The sequence below is a fragment of the Cyprinodon tularosa genome, unplaced genomic scaffold (assembly GCF_016077235.1).
Source record: "Cyprinodon tularosa strain WSP-4 unplaced genomic scaffold, ASM1607723v1 ctg67, whole genome shotgun sequence".
NCBI classification, from domain to species: Eukaryota; Metazoa; Chordata; class Actinopteri; order Cyprinodontiformes; family Cyprinodontidae; genus Cyprinodon; species Cyprinodon tularosa.
In genome coordinates, this window is record NW_024039418.1 from 242,615 (window position 1) to 260,594 (window position 17,980).

Here is a 17,980-nt window from a genome sequence, read left to right on the forward strand (position 1 = left end):
TATCTTCTTTCAAATAAGATTTTTTTTTTTAAGTTCCACCTTTTGTTTTATCAACCTACAAAACATTTGCCTCCACATTATAGGGATATTGAAGAGGATTTTGTGAAATGAAAGATGGGGATCATAGTTTGGTCTCAGAACCCTTCCCAGTGGAGTCTCATCCATCTTAGCCGTCATTGGAGTTAAGTTGTTCTGTGATGCTGGTTCAACTGGTTAAATCATTCATATCTTCATGCACTAGAGCAGCCTTTGTCAGGAAGGTTCACCACCTCTGCATGTCACTTTTGGTCATTTACTTTGTTTTATAATGTTTTTTTTAAGATGTGATGTTATTATAAATCTTTTGTCCATTAGCTACAGTAGCAGCCATTCGAAATGACCCTTCCCAGTCAAACAGCAGCCGGATGGCAGCCAACTTCCAACCACTGGAGTGACCCCCTCCTCCTCCTGGGCCTGCATTTTTTTTACTCTGACTCCACCCTTTCGCTGAACTGCAGGCTCTGACAAGAAGATGACGCTTCTTTTTAGATCTTAATGTCCACAAATCATAACAGAAAGAATATTTAAGAACAAAGATTGATGAATAAAAATGAAATCTCAGGGGCTAAGCCAAAGGCCCAGAAAGAAAAGTCGGGAAAACTGTTTGTTTTCAGGGAGATAAAATCTTTATTCCAGATTGGAAAGATGTTTGCATTCATGTTGTTCTTTAGACCTCACATAGTCCTCCTGCACAGTTCTTTTGATTTTAAACACCCATTCAGTTTTCCATTCCTCTCAGTGTATATTGAAAGTGTTGTGTTACTATTATTGTAATCGCCATGGTGCTACAGGCTTCAAATAAACGCCAGAGACAATATTCCACCTACAGTCCAGTTGGTGTGCCCATTGCGTTACCCACAGCGTATCCATCTCAGCGCTGTCCCTGGAATTTCTTTGGATCATCAGCGGAAAAAGAAAAGCTAATCTGCTCTGATTTGAAATAGCAAAAAAACACTGGCTTTCCTAATCTTTTTATATTATTTGATATCAGGGGCAGGGAAGAGCATTTTACCCCTTTTGGGGCTGGGGATGGGGGATGGGGGGGGGGGGGGTTATTTCACGCTTCACTGATTCTACTGTTTTTTTTAAGACTTTTCTTTTTTTCTGAACCCCTCTTTCAACACTTAAATCCATAGTGTAACTGAATGTATTAAGCCATTATGCAATAGTCCAACACACTGCAGAAGGACTAAGGTGCTTTTCATAATTAGGGAGGCGTAAAGGGCTCTCTGCTCGCTCTGTACTTGCAGCAATTTAACTTTAAAGCAGATTAGACTCTGTATCTCTGAAAATTGGGCGGTGCAATCTCCTTTGTTGTCGTTCATTCAACTCATTTGACAATTGGCAAACAGCGATGACACTGAGGAGGGAATTAGCCTCCTGAAAACGAAACACAAATTCTCCAATTTGGATCAAAGAACACCTTTGTGGGATACAGATGATGCAGCTGTAGCCCCTTCGTTCTCTAAAACTGCTGAATATGCTGTACATTTGATCAACTAAATAGACCCCCTAGGTGGACATGCAGCATCTCAACCCAGGTTTCAAAGTGATTGGATTTTTTAAGTAAGGTTATGTGGCTAGACTACTTTTTAATGAACTCTGCTTGCATCAAGCCAAAGAGGCTTAGACTGTCATGATAGCCTGATTAAAGAATCTGCTTCCAACAACTCTCCAGCCTCATGTGACCCTTTGGGTCCTTCACAGTGGCTTTTAAACAATCATGTAAAACTAAATAGGGGTTGAAGTTATACTGCAGATAGTGACAAAAAGCTACGTTTTAGCTTTGTCTCTATGTATTTTCATAAATCTGCATAATCATCACTAATTGCACTCATTGAAAAAAAATGTGTTTTTGGTTTAGCTCGTTCTTGTGTTATAACGGCGAAACTTACAGGCCATATGTGCAATTTAATCATTTTAAAACAGAAATTTTATCTTATCAAATTACTATAATTTCATAGTAAAATTCAAACTAAAGAATGTGTTTTTTTTAATCATCTACAAAAGAAGTAGGCACATAAAACACAGAATAGGACAAATAGGTTTAAAACATCAATTTAGGTGTATTTCTACGGAAAAGAAGCCTCATAATCTTCTGATTGATCTGCTTGTTAAAAAAGTTTAGTTACTTCGGTTTTTCCAGAACAGAAATGAATTTACGGGATTAAATGGTGCTTTATTTATAACATACTTAATTTCTACTTTAGTTGATGTGCTTTCAGTTTTGGAAACATTTTATAGCTTTAGAAAAGATTTAATAATTTGCAGCAAGGTTAAAAATAGATCTTTTACAAACTAGTCAAAAACTGCTATGTTTTGACCAGGTTTTGTATCATGAAACTCATATTCCCTTTGACAATCTTTTACAAAAAAAAATTTTTATTAGTGGTCTGGGAATGTCTAGACCCCCATGTAAAATGGGGAAACTAATCTGAAAACAGTTCCCCCCGTGGGCTGTCCCAAAACCCATCCACACAACCTTTCATGACTGCCAGCATGCAATTCATCCCCCAAGGCTACGAAAATTTAACCTGACTCCGCCAGATGGATTTGCTCCGCATATCCATCTGGAAACGTTCCGTTGAAGTAATTTTGGGAAGGGGCGAAAATACTGGTTAGCTGATTGGCCTATGTTGGTGATAGACGGGCCAAATAAACCAATCAGATCAACGAAGCATATGACGTACTAACAGAGCGACGACGAAAACACAACCACAAGCCAGGCACAAGCCAATTGATAGATCAAACTCTTGCTGAAACCAGTCGGGAGAAGAGCAAAAACATCTTTTCCTCTGAGAAAAGCCTCCAGAGCAGTGTTTTGCTCTTCTTTCAGCGAAGAAATACTCTGTAATTCCGATAAAACTTGCTCTATAGCCACGCACGCTAGTTTCATCGGCTGAAGCCGCCATGTTCTTTAGACTGAACTGTCGCGCTTCTCGTTGCGTCACACCTCAACCCGCCTCAAAGCCAACACTGATTGGACGTTCGTTTGGTGAACGGCTCCAAATTTTCTTTAACGGAGAGTCTCCAGACTGATCTATGAGTGAAACCTTTAAAGCTCGCGAGATCAGGATGGTCTCACGAAGCTAACGAAAATTTCCCACTGGGTAAAATGAACAATTTAGGTTAGTTTTGCCTTTGAAAACAGGAAATGAAGCTTAAGAGTAAATTTAATCAGCTCACCTGAACCATCTACGATGTCCCTCATTACGCTCCGCCAATCAACTCGGCAGCCGCACCTTATTCGGAGCCAATCATCTTGCAAGATACCCTTCATTTAGCCCTGGCTCAGCTTCACTCTCCCGCAGGCAAGCGAACTTTCATCAACCTCCACCCCATCTCCTACCTCATTCTCAGTCCCACTCATCCTCTGGCTTATTCCATCACCACTGTTCGGGGCAAAAGCGAAGACTACTCTAATGCTTTTCTAGGTTACTCATCCAAATGTATGTTGATTCACGGCATCAAAGTCTTCTGCCAGGGCCCGAGTGCCAAAGAATTGATCTGGTTTATATCTTCACCTGCTTATGTCTCCTTGAACCCCAGTGGGCCTCAGCAGATGGCCGCTCAAACTGAGCCTGGTTCTGCTGGAGGTTTCCTCCTGTTGAAAGAGAGTTTTTCATCTCCACTGTTGTACATGCATGCTCATTGCGAGGGGTTGCAGAGAGAGAGAGATTCAATCAGGTGTTTTGTTCTTAGATAGAAATATTTTTGAAGAATTTGATTGTTTTAGCTGTATAAGTAAACATAATATTTTCTAATTGCAGCATTTCTCTGTGTAAGTCTCTCCAGGTTGAAATGCTCAGTGAAAAACATTTAATTTTTTGTAACATCAAGACCAACATATTTAAAAGCTTTTAGGATTAAAAAAGTGATCTCAAAATCAAGAGTTTGCCATGATCACCATTGATGTCTTCTTTATTGTTCTTTCTCAGAAAACTTTAAATTATTGCCTTTTTGGTCAAACAATGGTAGAGAAGAAAACAAAACAGGTTTGAACATGTTTATCTAGAATCAGGGTGTTGTTGATTTAGCCAATCCACCATTTCGCAGCTAGTGGTAATAACAATACCTTAACTCAATGAGGAAAACTTAGCAACATTGATTAAAAAGATACAAATCCACTATTTATTGTTTCTTATGAATAAAGAAAAAAGTTTTTTAAACTGTATATTCTAAGAGGATTAAATCTTCATCAATTCAATTCAGTTTATTTCTATAGCGCCAAATTCACAACACATGTCATCTCAAGGCACTTTACAGTTCAACCAGATCATACAGTCAAATTGATACAAAATTTTCTATCTAAGGAAAGCCAGCTGATTGCATCGACTCATTGACTCAAATACAATCCCTCACACTAAGCATGCTTGTAGCGACAGTGGAGAGGAAAAACTCCCTTTGAACAGGAAGAAACCTCCAGCAGAACCAGGCTCAGTGTGAGCGGCCATCTGCTGAGGCCCACTGGGGTTCAAGGAGACAGAAGCAGACGAGCTCCGAGCCAGCTCCCATGCCAGAGGATGAAGAGAGCACATCCACTCAGTCACGGTCAGAGAAACAGGACTACACTGGAAAACAGGCTGATCTCCAGCATCTATAAACAAGGGTGTTGATGGAAGCAGCACAGCTGATATTTCTCTCCAGGATGGCGTCACAGCAAGGGCATAGGTTTGATTTGAACTTTGGTAGGGACACTATTGGTCTGGTGTCATTGGTGCTATGCAATATGCATGCCCTTTTTAATGCTCGATGTGAGCATCCGTACTGATAAGAGGAATCCATTGTTAAAAGAGAAAAGCAACATTTTGCTCCATTAATAAAAATGTTATAAGCTCTACACTCATTAGATGCTGTTTATCAATGTTTGAAGTATCACCGGCTCTGATGAATGTGGAATTAGGACTGTTTTCCACTTTGAAAACGGTTTCATTTGAACGACTAAGAGAGAAGGTAAATACAGTATTTTCTTTTGAAGATATAGAATTGTGCAGAGTTAAACCCCACTCTAATATTTGTACCTACTATTCTCTCTCTGTATCAAGCAAAAATAATACATTCATTAAAATATGAACTTCACTATAAAAGTTGAACATCTGGGCTGTAGTTACTCTGTGTCGCCCATTTCATGTATTTCATCTGGGGCTGAAAAAAATGAATCATATTAATTGATTATTTCAATAATCGTCAACTAATTTAGTAAGTGATTCATCATTAACTGGAGTGTAGAAACTTTAAAACATACAGTAATATAAATGTAAAATGTGCCTTTTCCCACAGAGCAACCCACTTAGATCAGTTATTATATCAAAATTGTAAAAATAAAAACAAAAAAATGAAAACAGTAATATCAACTTAATATCGATAAAAAGGAAACCCTCACATTTTCTTTTTTAGTTGGCTGTGGCTAAGAATCAGAAATGTTGATGGCTTACAGCCTTTATTTGCCCATTTTTCCAGCAGTCTTCAGAACTCCTGGCTGACTCAGAATATTTCGTTTTATAAAAGAAAAAAAAAGGTTTTTGTTTTTTAGTGTACATGATATTCGTTTTTTTTATTGGGACTAGTTCTGTAGCCTAATATTATTTGTAGTAACCGCAGCATTCTAGTGTGAATAAATTTTCAATGTTGCGCTCCAAGCACACGCGGACTAGAAAACAGCCAATCAGAGAGAGAGAAGGCGGAACTTAAGGCAGAACAACCAATGAGAGTGGAGTTAAACAGCGCAGCACATTTCCATGCGCTGCTACAGGAAAGGGACAGGAGAGACCAGGCAGAGGAGCTGCGAGAGGAAAAGAAGCCACTGCTGGAACAACTACTGCTGTAAATTATAAACATGTTGCTCACATCCAATTATTGGTAGGGACAATTAGGTCGGTTCAAAATTTTGGTAGGGACATGTCCCTATGGTCCCTATGCAAACCTACGCCCATGCGTCACAGCCAAACAGGAACAGACCAGATGAAGCTGCTCTGAGGAAAAGCAGAGAGAGCAGAACGTTAGAGATTGAACTAACAGATTCTGCAGAGTGGGAGAATAGAGCTAGAATGAAGCAGAATCAGTGCAGCCAAAGTGTCTGCATAGCATAGCAGATTTAGGAATGCTTTTTAGATTAGTGCTATATTTTAGTGGCACTTGCATCTATTTCGAAGAGTAAAGTATAGCATCCGATAGTGAGAAGCTATTAACTAAATATTATTGTTTATGTTCTCGAGTGACTTTATGACACAAGGCGGGACTTGATCAATCCTGGCTGGGACTTCTTAGGGTCACCCTAAAAACACCCTGAAACCCTCTAAATTAAAAAGTTTAAATTCTAATAATTTTTGCTTAATAGTTTCTATGGTTATCACTAAAGGATTGTAATTTATTTTTAATCTATATATTTATTTAATCTACTATAATAATTTAGCTAACTAGTTCATTTTAATACTTAAATCAGAATCAGAAATACTTTAATAATCCCAGAGGGAAATTACTTATGTTACACGCTCCAGTTACAGTTTTATATATATATATACACACATCCAACTACACAATATAATGATAAAAATAAGAATAAAAAGAGATATAATATATACACATATATACACATAGATAGCCCCTACATATGAATGATGGGTAATTTTCTATTCCTCATTTCCTCCTGTTTTACAGTCTTGTTCCTTGACTTAGTAACAATGGCTGAATTGGACACTTAAGCCTTTTAAAAATAATTAAATACCAATTCATTGCTTCTGCTCCTGGGGTTCTGCCTCTGGGCAATGGGAGACAACAACAGACTTGTTTTGCCTATTGCTCTCCAGTTCAACTGCCTTGAAATAATCTATGACAGCTCTGTTAGGCGGTGATCAAATGGTGAATGCTAAAGTATTACATAGGTAGGACGGAGCAATCCTGGAGCTTTCTGTGCCTTAGAGAGTCTATCTTCCAATTCCCTTCGCCTGAAAAGCAGATACACAATACTGGGGTTATTTGGGCTAGCAATTTACTGTAATCATCATTATCAATAACCGCAGACTCTTATGTATCTAAATCATGGAATGAAAACCCAAGACGGAAAATTTGTGTTACTCTCAGAAGATCAACTTAAAAAGCATTTTTTTTTTTTGGATAACACATCTGCTGCCTCTGCTCGTGATAAATGGAGCGGGGATTTCATTGTTAGTTATAAACATAGTAGGGTAGAAAAACTCAGAAGCTGAAATCCAGTTATATATTTTCCTTTTTTGGCCAACGCTATAGTGCAGCAAGCAAAGAAAAAAGAAAAAGAATGAAAAAACAAACAGCACATTGATCTGTGCTGATCTAAAACACTGCAATAGGCATATAACAAGCGGTATGAAATGTATATGGTAACTTTGGCAACACAACAGCGTGGGTCATCATAAGACTATGAATTACTGGAACACCTTTGTCTCAGAGGACCACTTGAGGCTCCCTCACTGTGAAATAATTGGGTTGCAACAGTGAAACTGCTTCTGCAGTTAGAGTGCAAAGGTTGCTTTTGCTCTGTTTTGCTGTTACAATACCGCAGACACGGCGGTGACTATTAATCAATCCCTGACACGTTCAGCTGACGGCACAAACTGGTTATGGAGGTAAGAGGGAGAAAAAAGCTGCGACATGGATGTGGTATTTATCCTTTGTGCTGTTTTTGCTGAAGATCGGGTTCTGTTTCTCTGTGGTTAAATGCTGAACAAATCGTTTTATTTGGATTTCAAATATCTGTTTTTCATTTTTTTTGCATAATTTAACTTGCTCAGGCCTCCATTACTCAAAATAAAATAGTTTTCAGTAATTCAGTCTCAAAAATCCAGCCCATCTTATATTGATTCCATTTTCATACAATGATAGATTTCCACCTTTTATTTCTACACATTTTTAAGAGTCTTATAAAACCTCAAGTTCAGTTTCTTTGAAAAGTTTAATGCTTTATAATGGAAATAAAATGATTTTTGATACACAAGTGTTATAAAGTGACAGTCTGTGAGACACTCCAGGGAATTCAATGAAAGATCTGAGTTTTGCACCCAGGCACACAAAATAAAAAAGTCTTAGCCTTGACAGGATCAGGAAACAAATACTCTACAGGTTTTTGGGATATTAATGAGGTTTAAACTCAGGCCGGAATCATTGCTTCAAGATCTATGAAGGGATTTTTCCCCCCCCATTATACTTTAAAGGAAATAACACAATAATAAAATGGAAATTTGAAAAAGACTGCTATTCAGAAATAATAGTTTAAAAAAATTTATAATCAATAAAATGTTTTCTGGGAAATTTAGCTGTTTCTCATACTCTTTTTCTTTAAAGAGAAATCTTTTTTTCATATTTCATTTCTTCTTTTTTTTTCCGAATATCTTTTTTTTAAAATAATTGCATTATTTTCAAGTGTTTAACATTCTCTTCGCTTCCAGGAGCGCGCTTTCCTCTGCAGTGAGACGTGAAGCTGATTTTTGTCCATCTGAGTGGATCAATATTTTTATTGGTCAATGTGCGCGTCAAAAGAAAGCCTTTGTATTGGGCTGCAAGTGAAGAAAAATTAGATCTGCTAAATGTAATTTAAAAAGAATGCACTGAGTTAAACTGAATCTGATGAAGAAAAGGAAAATGCATTATAAAAAAAAACTGAAAGAGGAAATAATATTTATTTAATTCTAAGAAAACAGCAAAATTACTCTCAAAAAAATTTTTTTATTAAGGACTTTTTAATAGTATAATTTCTGGATTATATTTCTTAAAATGTGTGTTTAACAAAATATATCCCTTGCTTAATAACAATAATAAAACAAAAGTCATAAAGAGATATAAAGAGTTATATCCAGAATGTGTGACTGAACTGTCACATTCTGTGCCATTTCTATAGATAGATGCAAACTACATTTCGTTGCTTTGTACTTGCCACAGTGTGCAATACATTTGAATTCTATTTTATTCTATTCTTTTATATTCTATTTCTACTCTGTTCTCTACTCAACTCAAACTTTACACATTTAAAACAACCCGGGTCGACCAAATTGCTGCACAGATATCACAGAGACAGGAAATAAGGTAAAAACTTAAAAGCTAAAATACATAAACAATGCAATATAATACAATGAAAATAAAAGTAGTAGAAATGTAATTAAAAATTTAAATAGATTTTCTTTTTTTTTTATTTAGTTTTTATTTTAATTAATTAATTTATTTTTTTACCAGATGTCCACTTCAACTTGCAAAAGATCCTGCAGATGGATTGTTACAGGGCAGGTTGTTCCAGAGCCTCGGTGTCGCATGCCTCAAAGGCAGTAGCAGCTGAATGGAGCATCTCAGTGTTTTGGCAGAATTCTATTCTTTTATTTTCTATACTGCACCAGAAACATTGCCAAACATAATCTGTCTACTGATGAACTTCCTGGAGACGTTAATTTGATATTGCAGCAGAACTTCAGACCCTCCTACAGCAGTGTTTTTTTTTTTAACCCTGACCTTCAAACACACCCTGCATGTTTCAGATGTTCCCCAGCTTTCAAACACCTGATTCATTTGATGGTCACAGATATCATAACCTGATTTAATAAGTATATTTTCACTGTGCTGGATTAGTCAGCAAAGTGTCCAGACCTCAGTGAGAATCTACAGATTATTGTCCAAAGGAAGATAATCAACAGCTAAAGCTGTCAATGCTGACCAGCTGGGGGCACATACGCTGATAAAAATGACTTTTTTGGTGTTGTAAACTCTATTAGAGTATTTGTAATAAGTTCTAATTAGAATTTTTAAGCTTCTGTAAGAACTAGAGTTTCTGAAGTAAAATTAAACATTTTTTTAATGTAATACATGCATTTTGGAAGAAGAGTAAATTTTAATTAGATTTTCTTAAAGGTATACTATGCAACCGGTGTTGATTTTCCAACGAGGCTCCCCCCAAGAGGGCAAAAGTAAAAGTGCACTGTCGTAAATATGCACAGCTGTTCTCCTGGTTTCTCCGTCAATCCAATCCAATCCACTTTATTTATATAGCACGGTTTAAATAAACACAAGGTTTCCAAAGTGCTGCACAAAAAGATAAAATAACTAAAATAAATAAAAGTAAATAAATTAAAATAAAATTAAAAAAAAGCACTGCCCGCACAGGATAAAAATATGCATGTGTATACATAAAATCAAGCCAGGCGCGGTTGTTTTGAGCTTAGCAGACAGGCGAACGCAACGAATGACTAACACAGTGAAAGTATGAACATGCACACAGAGAGAGAGAAACCATTCCAATGTTACTTACAATCGCATCAGCAGAAACGCGAGGTCCGCGTCAGCCTTGCAGCCTTCTTTTTATTTTAGCTCTCGCCATTCGGAAAAAGCTTGCCCGATGTTCACCCGTGTACGACTCCTCTCTCTGTCCGGAGCCCTTTTCCTCTTTCTTGCCTGCTCCGACATGGGCTTTCGCTGTTGTCACGCTGGTTCCGCCATGATAACTGCACAAAGATCGCCACTGCGCTAGCAGCGAGCATGCCTTTCACTGGGGGCGTGTAGCATTTCTCGCCGTAAAGCAAGACCGACTCTCACGAGACTTCTGAGCCTGTGGGTGCGGGCCGAGGGCTCCTGCAATTGCAAGTGCGGTATTTCCCCTACAGACCACCAGGGCGGCCGAGAAAACCTTTGTTTGACCTGAAATAACTCATTTAATCATCCAAAACGTTATAGAACACATTAATTAACTGAAAAATGTTGCATAGTATGCCTTTAAACTATTTAAATATTTGCCAGTTGTATAAAGATAAACCAAAAATACTGGATTAACGCAGTGGGTAGCACTGCTGCCTTGCAGCAAGAAGGTTCTGGGTTCCATTACCGGCCTGGGGTCTTTCTGCATGGAGTTAGCATGTTCTCCCTGAGCATGCATGGGTTCTCTCCGGGTACTCCGGCTTCCTCCCACAGTCCAAAAACATGACTGTTAGTTGATTGGCTTCTCTAAATTGTCCTTAGGTGTGAGTGTGAATGGTTGTTTGTCCTGTCTGCCCTACGATGGACTGGAGACCTGTCCAGGGTGTAGCCCGCCTCTCGCCCGTAGACAGCTGGAGATAGGCACCAGCACCCCTCGCAACCCCAATTGGGACAAGCGTTTAAGTAAATGGATGGATGGATGGTATATAAAATCTATAGAATTTTATTTCAATTTATTTGGTAACATTTATCAAAAGAAAAATGGCAATGGTTACCTAATATTAGTGAGTAATGTAGCGTAATGAAGCAAAGTAAATGTCAATCATAGAAAATAATTTCATTACTTAAATTACTTCATAACAGCAAATTCTACAAGGATATAACATTTACTTAAAATTTTGAGTAAAATGCTAGTTCACTTTACTTAATTTTTTAAATAAATCTAACTTACAATTTGGATGTAATTAAGTAAATGTTACTTAATATCTTCACAACTGTTATGTTTAATGGAAAGTAAAATTCACTTGATACTGGCAAGTGAGTGTTAACTTGATATTGCAGCATTAAATTTTACTTAAATCATTTGAGTGCAAATACTTACAATATATTTTTTCAAGTAAATCTTATGAGCTGTTTTTTCAGTGTAAAAAAGCCAACCTGGCGTCCTGATTGCTGAGACGATCGCCTCCACGTCACAATGACGCCATAAAAGCTTCTTTTGGAGACTTTCCGGAGTCATGCCTTTTTCAGTTTTTTTAAAATTGATATCTAAACTTCTTGAATCACGGTGCTAGACAGAAAATTCTCACCTAGCATGTGTCTGCACAAGGTCCCTGATCTGCAGTGGACAGATTTAACAGCCTGTGGCAGGACCTGTGCCGCCTGTGATGAGGGACATTTCCCTTTGTAGTCAGAACACCACTAAACATCTTTCTGAGAAACAATTACCATACCATCTGCAGCATTCCTGCCAGCGTGCTGCCCACCCTCAGACTGCCAGCCTCTTTTCTCTCTTTCTCTCCCATACTCACGTACTTTGGATGACTGCTCAGGAGGTGGGTCACTGCAAATAAGAACTGGTTGGGTTTAATTGGGTTAATAATATATTTAAATTCAGATTGTGAGAGCTTTTACCCTCCAGATAGTGGATAATGCTGCTCTGAAAGGTAGACTGAATTGGCACTAATCTCTTTTCTGATTTGCCTTGAGCGCTCGGTGTAAATGGAATATTGATGAAGGTCCTTGCATATATTTTTGACAAATATAATAAAGCTGTTGTAATAAAGAACCTGATTTCTGCTTTTGAGAGTAGCTAATGTAAAAAAGTTATAACACCTGAAGCGTTTTTATTTGGAAAGCAAAAAAAAAATGCATTAACATAAGAAGAAATAAAAAAAGGAAATCATAGTTTAAATATTTATTTAAAAATTGGAAATTGATTACAGAAAAAGAAATATATATATTTTTTATATTTAGACAGGCTAAAAAAAATAGATTCAATTAAAGTTAAACAATTATATAAGCAAGTAATTATATTCCAGGTTACATTTTATGATAATATATACTTTTAATTACGAGTTTTTAATTTATTTTAGCCCTTCTACTGCAGGGATCGATAAACTAATTTCTGTCCTCTGATTGGTTAGGGGCCTGTTTCAGCACTGTAAACCCCTCCCACTTTCTGACCCTTCTTAAATACAACATATAGTCATTACTTAAATGCGTCATTGTCGGGTTCATAAAATGTAGGTTTTTGCTTAAGAAGAACTGAAATACACAATTATGGATACAATTTCTGCAGAAAGGAGAGACAGTTGAACCCTAGACTCAAACACACTGTCTCCCACTGGACCTCCTCCGCAGAGCGTTTTATTAACAGAACATGACGCATGGTTACAAACAGAGTATTGTTCTGACAGAACAACTGATCAGTTCATGAAGACAGAACAAGGCAGGATGGTCTCCTGACTGAATCATGAGACAGGAGTGGAGCATCCCCTCGCACAAATGTTTCATAAACACACATCAATTTTATAATCCTCATTGAATAAACCTAACAGTCATTAGCTAAAAAAAACACAGATATCCATCGGTGGACAAAGTTCTCAGCAGTAGTACTTGAGTAAAATTATTGATGCTTGTAGTCAAATCTTGCTCAACAAGTAAAAGTTACTCAGTTAAAAATCTGCTCAAGTTGAAGTACTCGCTTTTGAATATACTTCAGTATTCCAAAGTACAAATTGCATTTTCTAAAATCATTATATTTCTGTTTAATTTTTAGAGCAGTTTTAAAGAACAGTGTAACTTTCAGGAAACACCGGTAAAGTTACTGTAGAACTTCAGCATACCGTAAAAATAAAAAAAATATCCACTGGACTTGGTTTCCAAGATGTGAAGACGTTTCTCCACCTCTCCAGGAAGCTTTCTCAATACAAATGTCTGGATCCGCAGTCAGTTTGAGTCCAATCATAGACAGGTTTCAGGTATTACAGGCTAACGATGGAACCAAACGACCCATTCATCGGTTTCCATTTGCATGTTTCCAAGCAATACAAAGTTTTGTCTATATAAGACTCAAACTCACTGCGCATCCAGACATTTGAATTGAGAAAGTTTCCTGCATTGCAAAAACGATCTAGAAATGAGCAAAAATGTCTTAAATTAAGTGCATTTACCATTCATTTGAGCAGGTGAATATGATGATCTGCCAATGAAATTAGAATTTTTACTCTTAAAATAAGACAATTAGAGAATATGCACTTGAAATAAGACAAGGCAACTGTTTTTTCTTATTTTAAATTAAATTTGTCTTGTTCCATTGGCAAAGTTTCTCACTAATCTCCTCAATTAAAAAAAAAATGCACTTATTATAAGAAAAAATGACTCATTTAGAATTAATTTTTTTGCAGTGTGGAGAGGTGGAGAAACGTCTTCAAATCTTGGAAACCAAGTCCAGTGGATATTTTTTGAATTTTTACGGAATGGCTGTGACCGGGATGACTGAAAACCTTCATCAGCAACTTCAGCATAAAAATGGCAAAAAAAATAAGAACGTCTGCTCTGATTTTTATTTCTTATTTAAAAAGAAATGAAAAAGAAATCACAAGTGTCTTGATTCTTCTCACATTTCCACTATGGAATATATGGTTATAGTTTGATCTATTATGATGCAGAAGCTACAACTCTGCTTTGAGAATCCATCCTACTGAACAACTCGGCCACATAGCAACAAATAAAGCGTTAATAAAATGTATTAACTACAAATAATAATCTGAATTAAGTGTTTCACATTTGTGGAACGTCAATCTCTAAGCCAGTGGTGTTCACGTTCAGTCCTTAGTGCTTTAACACTGCAAAAAAATTTAAATCTTAATAAGTAATTCTTTCTTAAAATAAGTGCATTTTTTCTTGAATTGAGGAGGTAAGTCAGACACTTTGCCAATGGAACAAAATCATTTAAAGTAAGAAAAAACAATTGCATTGTCTTAATTCAAGTGAATTTTATCTAATTGTCTTATTGTAAGAGTAAAAATACTAATTCCATTGGCAAATCCTATTACCGTATTTTCACGACCATAAGGCGCACCGTACTAAAAGGCGCACTCTCAGTTATGTGTCCCATTTCTGTATTTAACACACACATAAGGCGCACCGGACTATAGGGCGCGTTTTTTATATACAGGTACATGTCCTCTACTACCTTTAAATACCTCTACTGCATATTTTAAAATACAGCGGGGGCAAAACTGAGTATGACTGTGCTTTATTCATGTATTTATTACAAACTATTAATCAAACCTGGGTGCTGGCCGTGAGAGACACATCAGATGACACAGCTCTGTGATCACTCCTAAATTAACTTAAAATCCTGAAACCTGCCGACGGAATATGTTCGCTTTTATTACCGGTATCCTGGTGCCTGCAGTTTAAATTATTTAGATGAAAAACACCTGCCAGCCACCGCGGTGAACCTGGAGGCTACCCGGCCTAGAGGCTGCTGATGAAGGGATTTCTACTGCCGGTGTACCGCTGGTATGTGGGGGTCTGAGCGCCTCCGACAGAAATAGATAATCTGGATGAATTGACTGCAATTATTAAGTTTTCAGGTAGACTTTCTCACTTAAAAACATATTAAAACTACTTTATTCCCACTGATCACAGCAAATATAGCTGCAAGATTTAGATTATTTAGATGAAAAAACACCTGCCAGCCACCGCAGTGAAGAGGAGGAGACCCGCCCAGAGGCTGCTGTTGAATTAAGTTTTCAGGTAGAAAAATAGAGCGGGAGCAAAACTGAGTATGATTGTGCTTTATTCATGTATTTATTACAAAGTATTAATCAAACCCATCAAAGTCATCATCCTCTGTTTCTGAATTAAACAGCTGCGCTAAATCAGACATGCCAGTTTCCCATTCTTCGCTGTCAGAGTCACTTTCCGTGCAGCGCAGCTCCTCAGAAATAATGCCGGCTTTTGCAAAAGCTTGAACAACAGAGCCAGCAGACATGTTAGCCCAAGCATCTGCAATCCATCCGCAAACGGTGGCGTAACTTGCCCGGCGCTGCCTTCCACTTATCCTGAAACTGTGGTCTCCGTCGGTCATCCATCGCTCCCACGCCGCTCGCAGCCTTACTTTGAACGGCCGCTTCACACTGAGTGTCGAGCGGTTGAAGTTCCTTTGTCAGACCTCCCGGGATAACGGCGAGCACAGCGTTCATTTGATTCACCTTTTTTTTTCACATCGGCTGTGAGATGGGCACGCATGGAGTCACAGATTAACAGCGATGGTGATGCGTGGAAAAAAAAACCCTGGTCTCCTTACATTCACCTGCCTCAGCCACGCTTTCATCATCTCCTCATCCATCCAGCCCTTTTCATTTTCGTTAATATCATATGTCATCAGAGCGCTGTGTCTGTCTCTCTGTCAGCTCCCAGATCAGCTTCTCTGATTGGTTGATGCGGCGCGTCCAGCAGCAAAACTTCAATTTTTCCATCTCGAGCAGCAGCAGCGCGTTGGCGGTGCGTCAGATGCTTAAACGCTCCCGACGCGCTGTGCCTTCTGCTCAAAACGCGCTGCAGGACCTTTTGCTGCACCTATACGCGCGTCAACCATTGACTTTGCATGTAAACTCGCTGCTTCTGCTGCACCTGCTGGGTCCGGTTCACAGCGATGTCGAGCGGTTGAATAACAGCGAGCACAGCGTTAATTTGTTTCCCCATGTTTTTCTCATCAGCTGTGAGATGGGCACGCATGGAGTTACGTATTAACAGCGATGGTGATGAGTGGAAAAAAAACACCTGGTCTCCTTACATTCAGCCACTCTTTCATCATCTCCTCAATGAGGTGGTCTCAAAAGTCGCAGTTACAACACACATAGGGCGCACCGCACCATAGGGCGCACGGCACATTTTGAGGGGAAAAAAAGACGTTTAAGTGCGCCTTATAGTCGTGAAAATACGGTACTTACCTACTCAAATTAAGGGTAAATACACTTAATTTAAGAAATCTTTACTTATTTCTAGATCGTTTTTGTAGTGTATCTGCCATGTTGAAATAACATTTTAGTAAAGAAAAACAGGAACAGCGGATTACAAAGCTAAGCTGAGCCAAAAGGAAGGAGGAGCTAGCAGCTTCCATTCCTAGAAATGTAGCGAACTAGAAATAGTTGACTTTGAAATGTAGTTGAGTGAAAGTTATTAAAAACAACAACAAAAAAAAGAAAAATTTTACTCAAGTAAAGATACTCAAAAAAGGATTTAAGTACAGTAATCAAGTTAATATACTTTTGTTACTTTCACCCCCTGCAAATATCAACATAAACTTTCTGCTACATCTAGATCTAGCTATGTTAATAAAAATAATAACATGATTGGTTTGTTTTTGTAAAACAGTTTATATTGCTAAAGAAATGCAGCTATACCCGTTTTAATTACATGTGTCACCAACTCCCAACATAATTACTTACACTGTTCATGTTGATTGGTTTTAAACTAACTGTGTTCGTTAACCAATTAGAAGTTAGGATGGACCTGAGGGGCCGTGGTGACAGTTTGAATTACCTTTGGGTTCACTGCAGCACTGACACTTGGAAATAATCTAAATCTACTCAGATAAATATAACTTTTAATGAACGTTCTCATGGGACATTAAGGAAAAAATACTAAAATAAGCTATTTGTTTAACATATCAAATTATTAAGTATTTGTTACATTATTGCCACTTTAAATAATTATAATGATTAATAATTATTCAGACTTTTTAGACACAGAGTTTGTACTCTTTACTTTTTCTAAAATTATAAAGTATTATACTACTACCTGAGTAAAATGCTTGTTTTTTCTCCACCGTTGCTGTAACCAATCCAGGCTGATAATGTGAAGTTCTTTCAGTTTACTCTCACTTTAACAACAGTACCAGCATCCACAAAATTGGAAAATTGGTCTTGATAAAAATAAAATAGGTGATCTATTGACCTCCTATTCTGGTTTTAAGGTATTCAGATTTTCCATTTGCATATCTAATGAGAAAGATGCTTAGGAGAACCTTTTAAGGCATCATTTATTTATATTCTAACAAAAGATGCAGAATTACACTGAAAGGGATCAGACAGCAAATCCACACCTTGCTGCTTCCTTCACTTTTAACGATTGTGTTCTTTTCACAAATGCAGACTTAAAGAAAAAATAAGTTTAAAGCACAGTGCAATCGGGTATGGTCCAGACATTTGAACCAATCAACCCCACGTTGGGTCAAATCGCTTCATTCTGATTGGCTCAGCACAACCGCATCTCAATGTAAAGGGATTTGAACCTGATTGCTGTAGAGCCGCTGTTCGTAACAATCTTCTCCTGCACCACAGGTACCCCGGTTACCAGGGTAACAGCCACAGATGCCGATGATCCGGTGTACGGGAACAGCGCTAAGCTCGTCTACAGCATCCTGGATGGACAGCCCTACTTTTCAGTGGATCCAAATTCTGGTGAGTTCATTTTTATGCTTGTATGAATTTTTAAA

At 37.8% G+C, this 17,980-nt stretch overlaps 1 protein-coding gene across 2 annotated transcripts in view; it reads left to right on the top strand.

Moving 5' to 3' along the window:
* cdh8 (cadherin 8) overlaps nt 1-17,980 on the top strand; it is a 260,812-nt gene that overhangs the window by 149,290 nt on the left and 93,542 nt on the right. For both annotated transcript variants that reach the window (XM_038267329.1, XM_038267331.1), the window contains exon 4: nt 17,826-17,945. In XM_038267329.1, the coding sequence (XP_038123257.1) occupies nt 17,826-17,945 (120 nt within the window). The remainder of the gene's footprint in view (nt 1-17,825; nt 17,946-17,980) is intronic.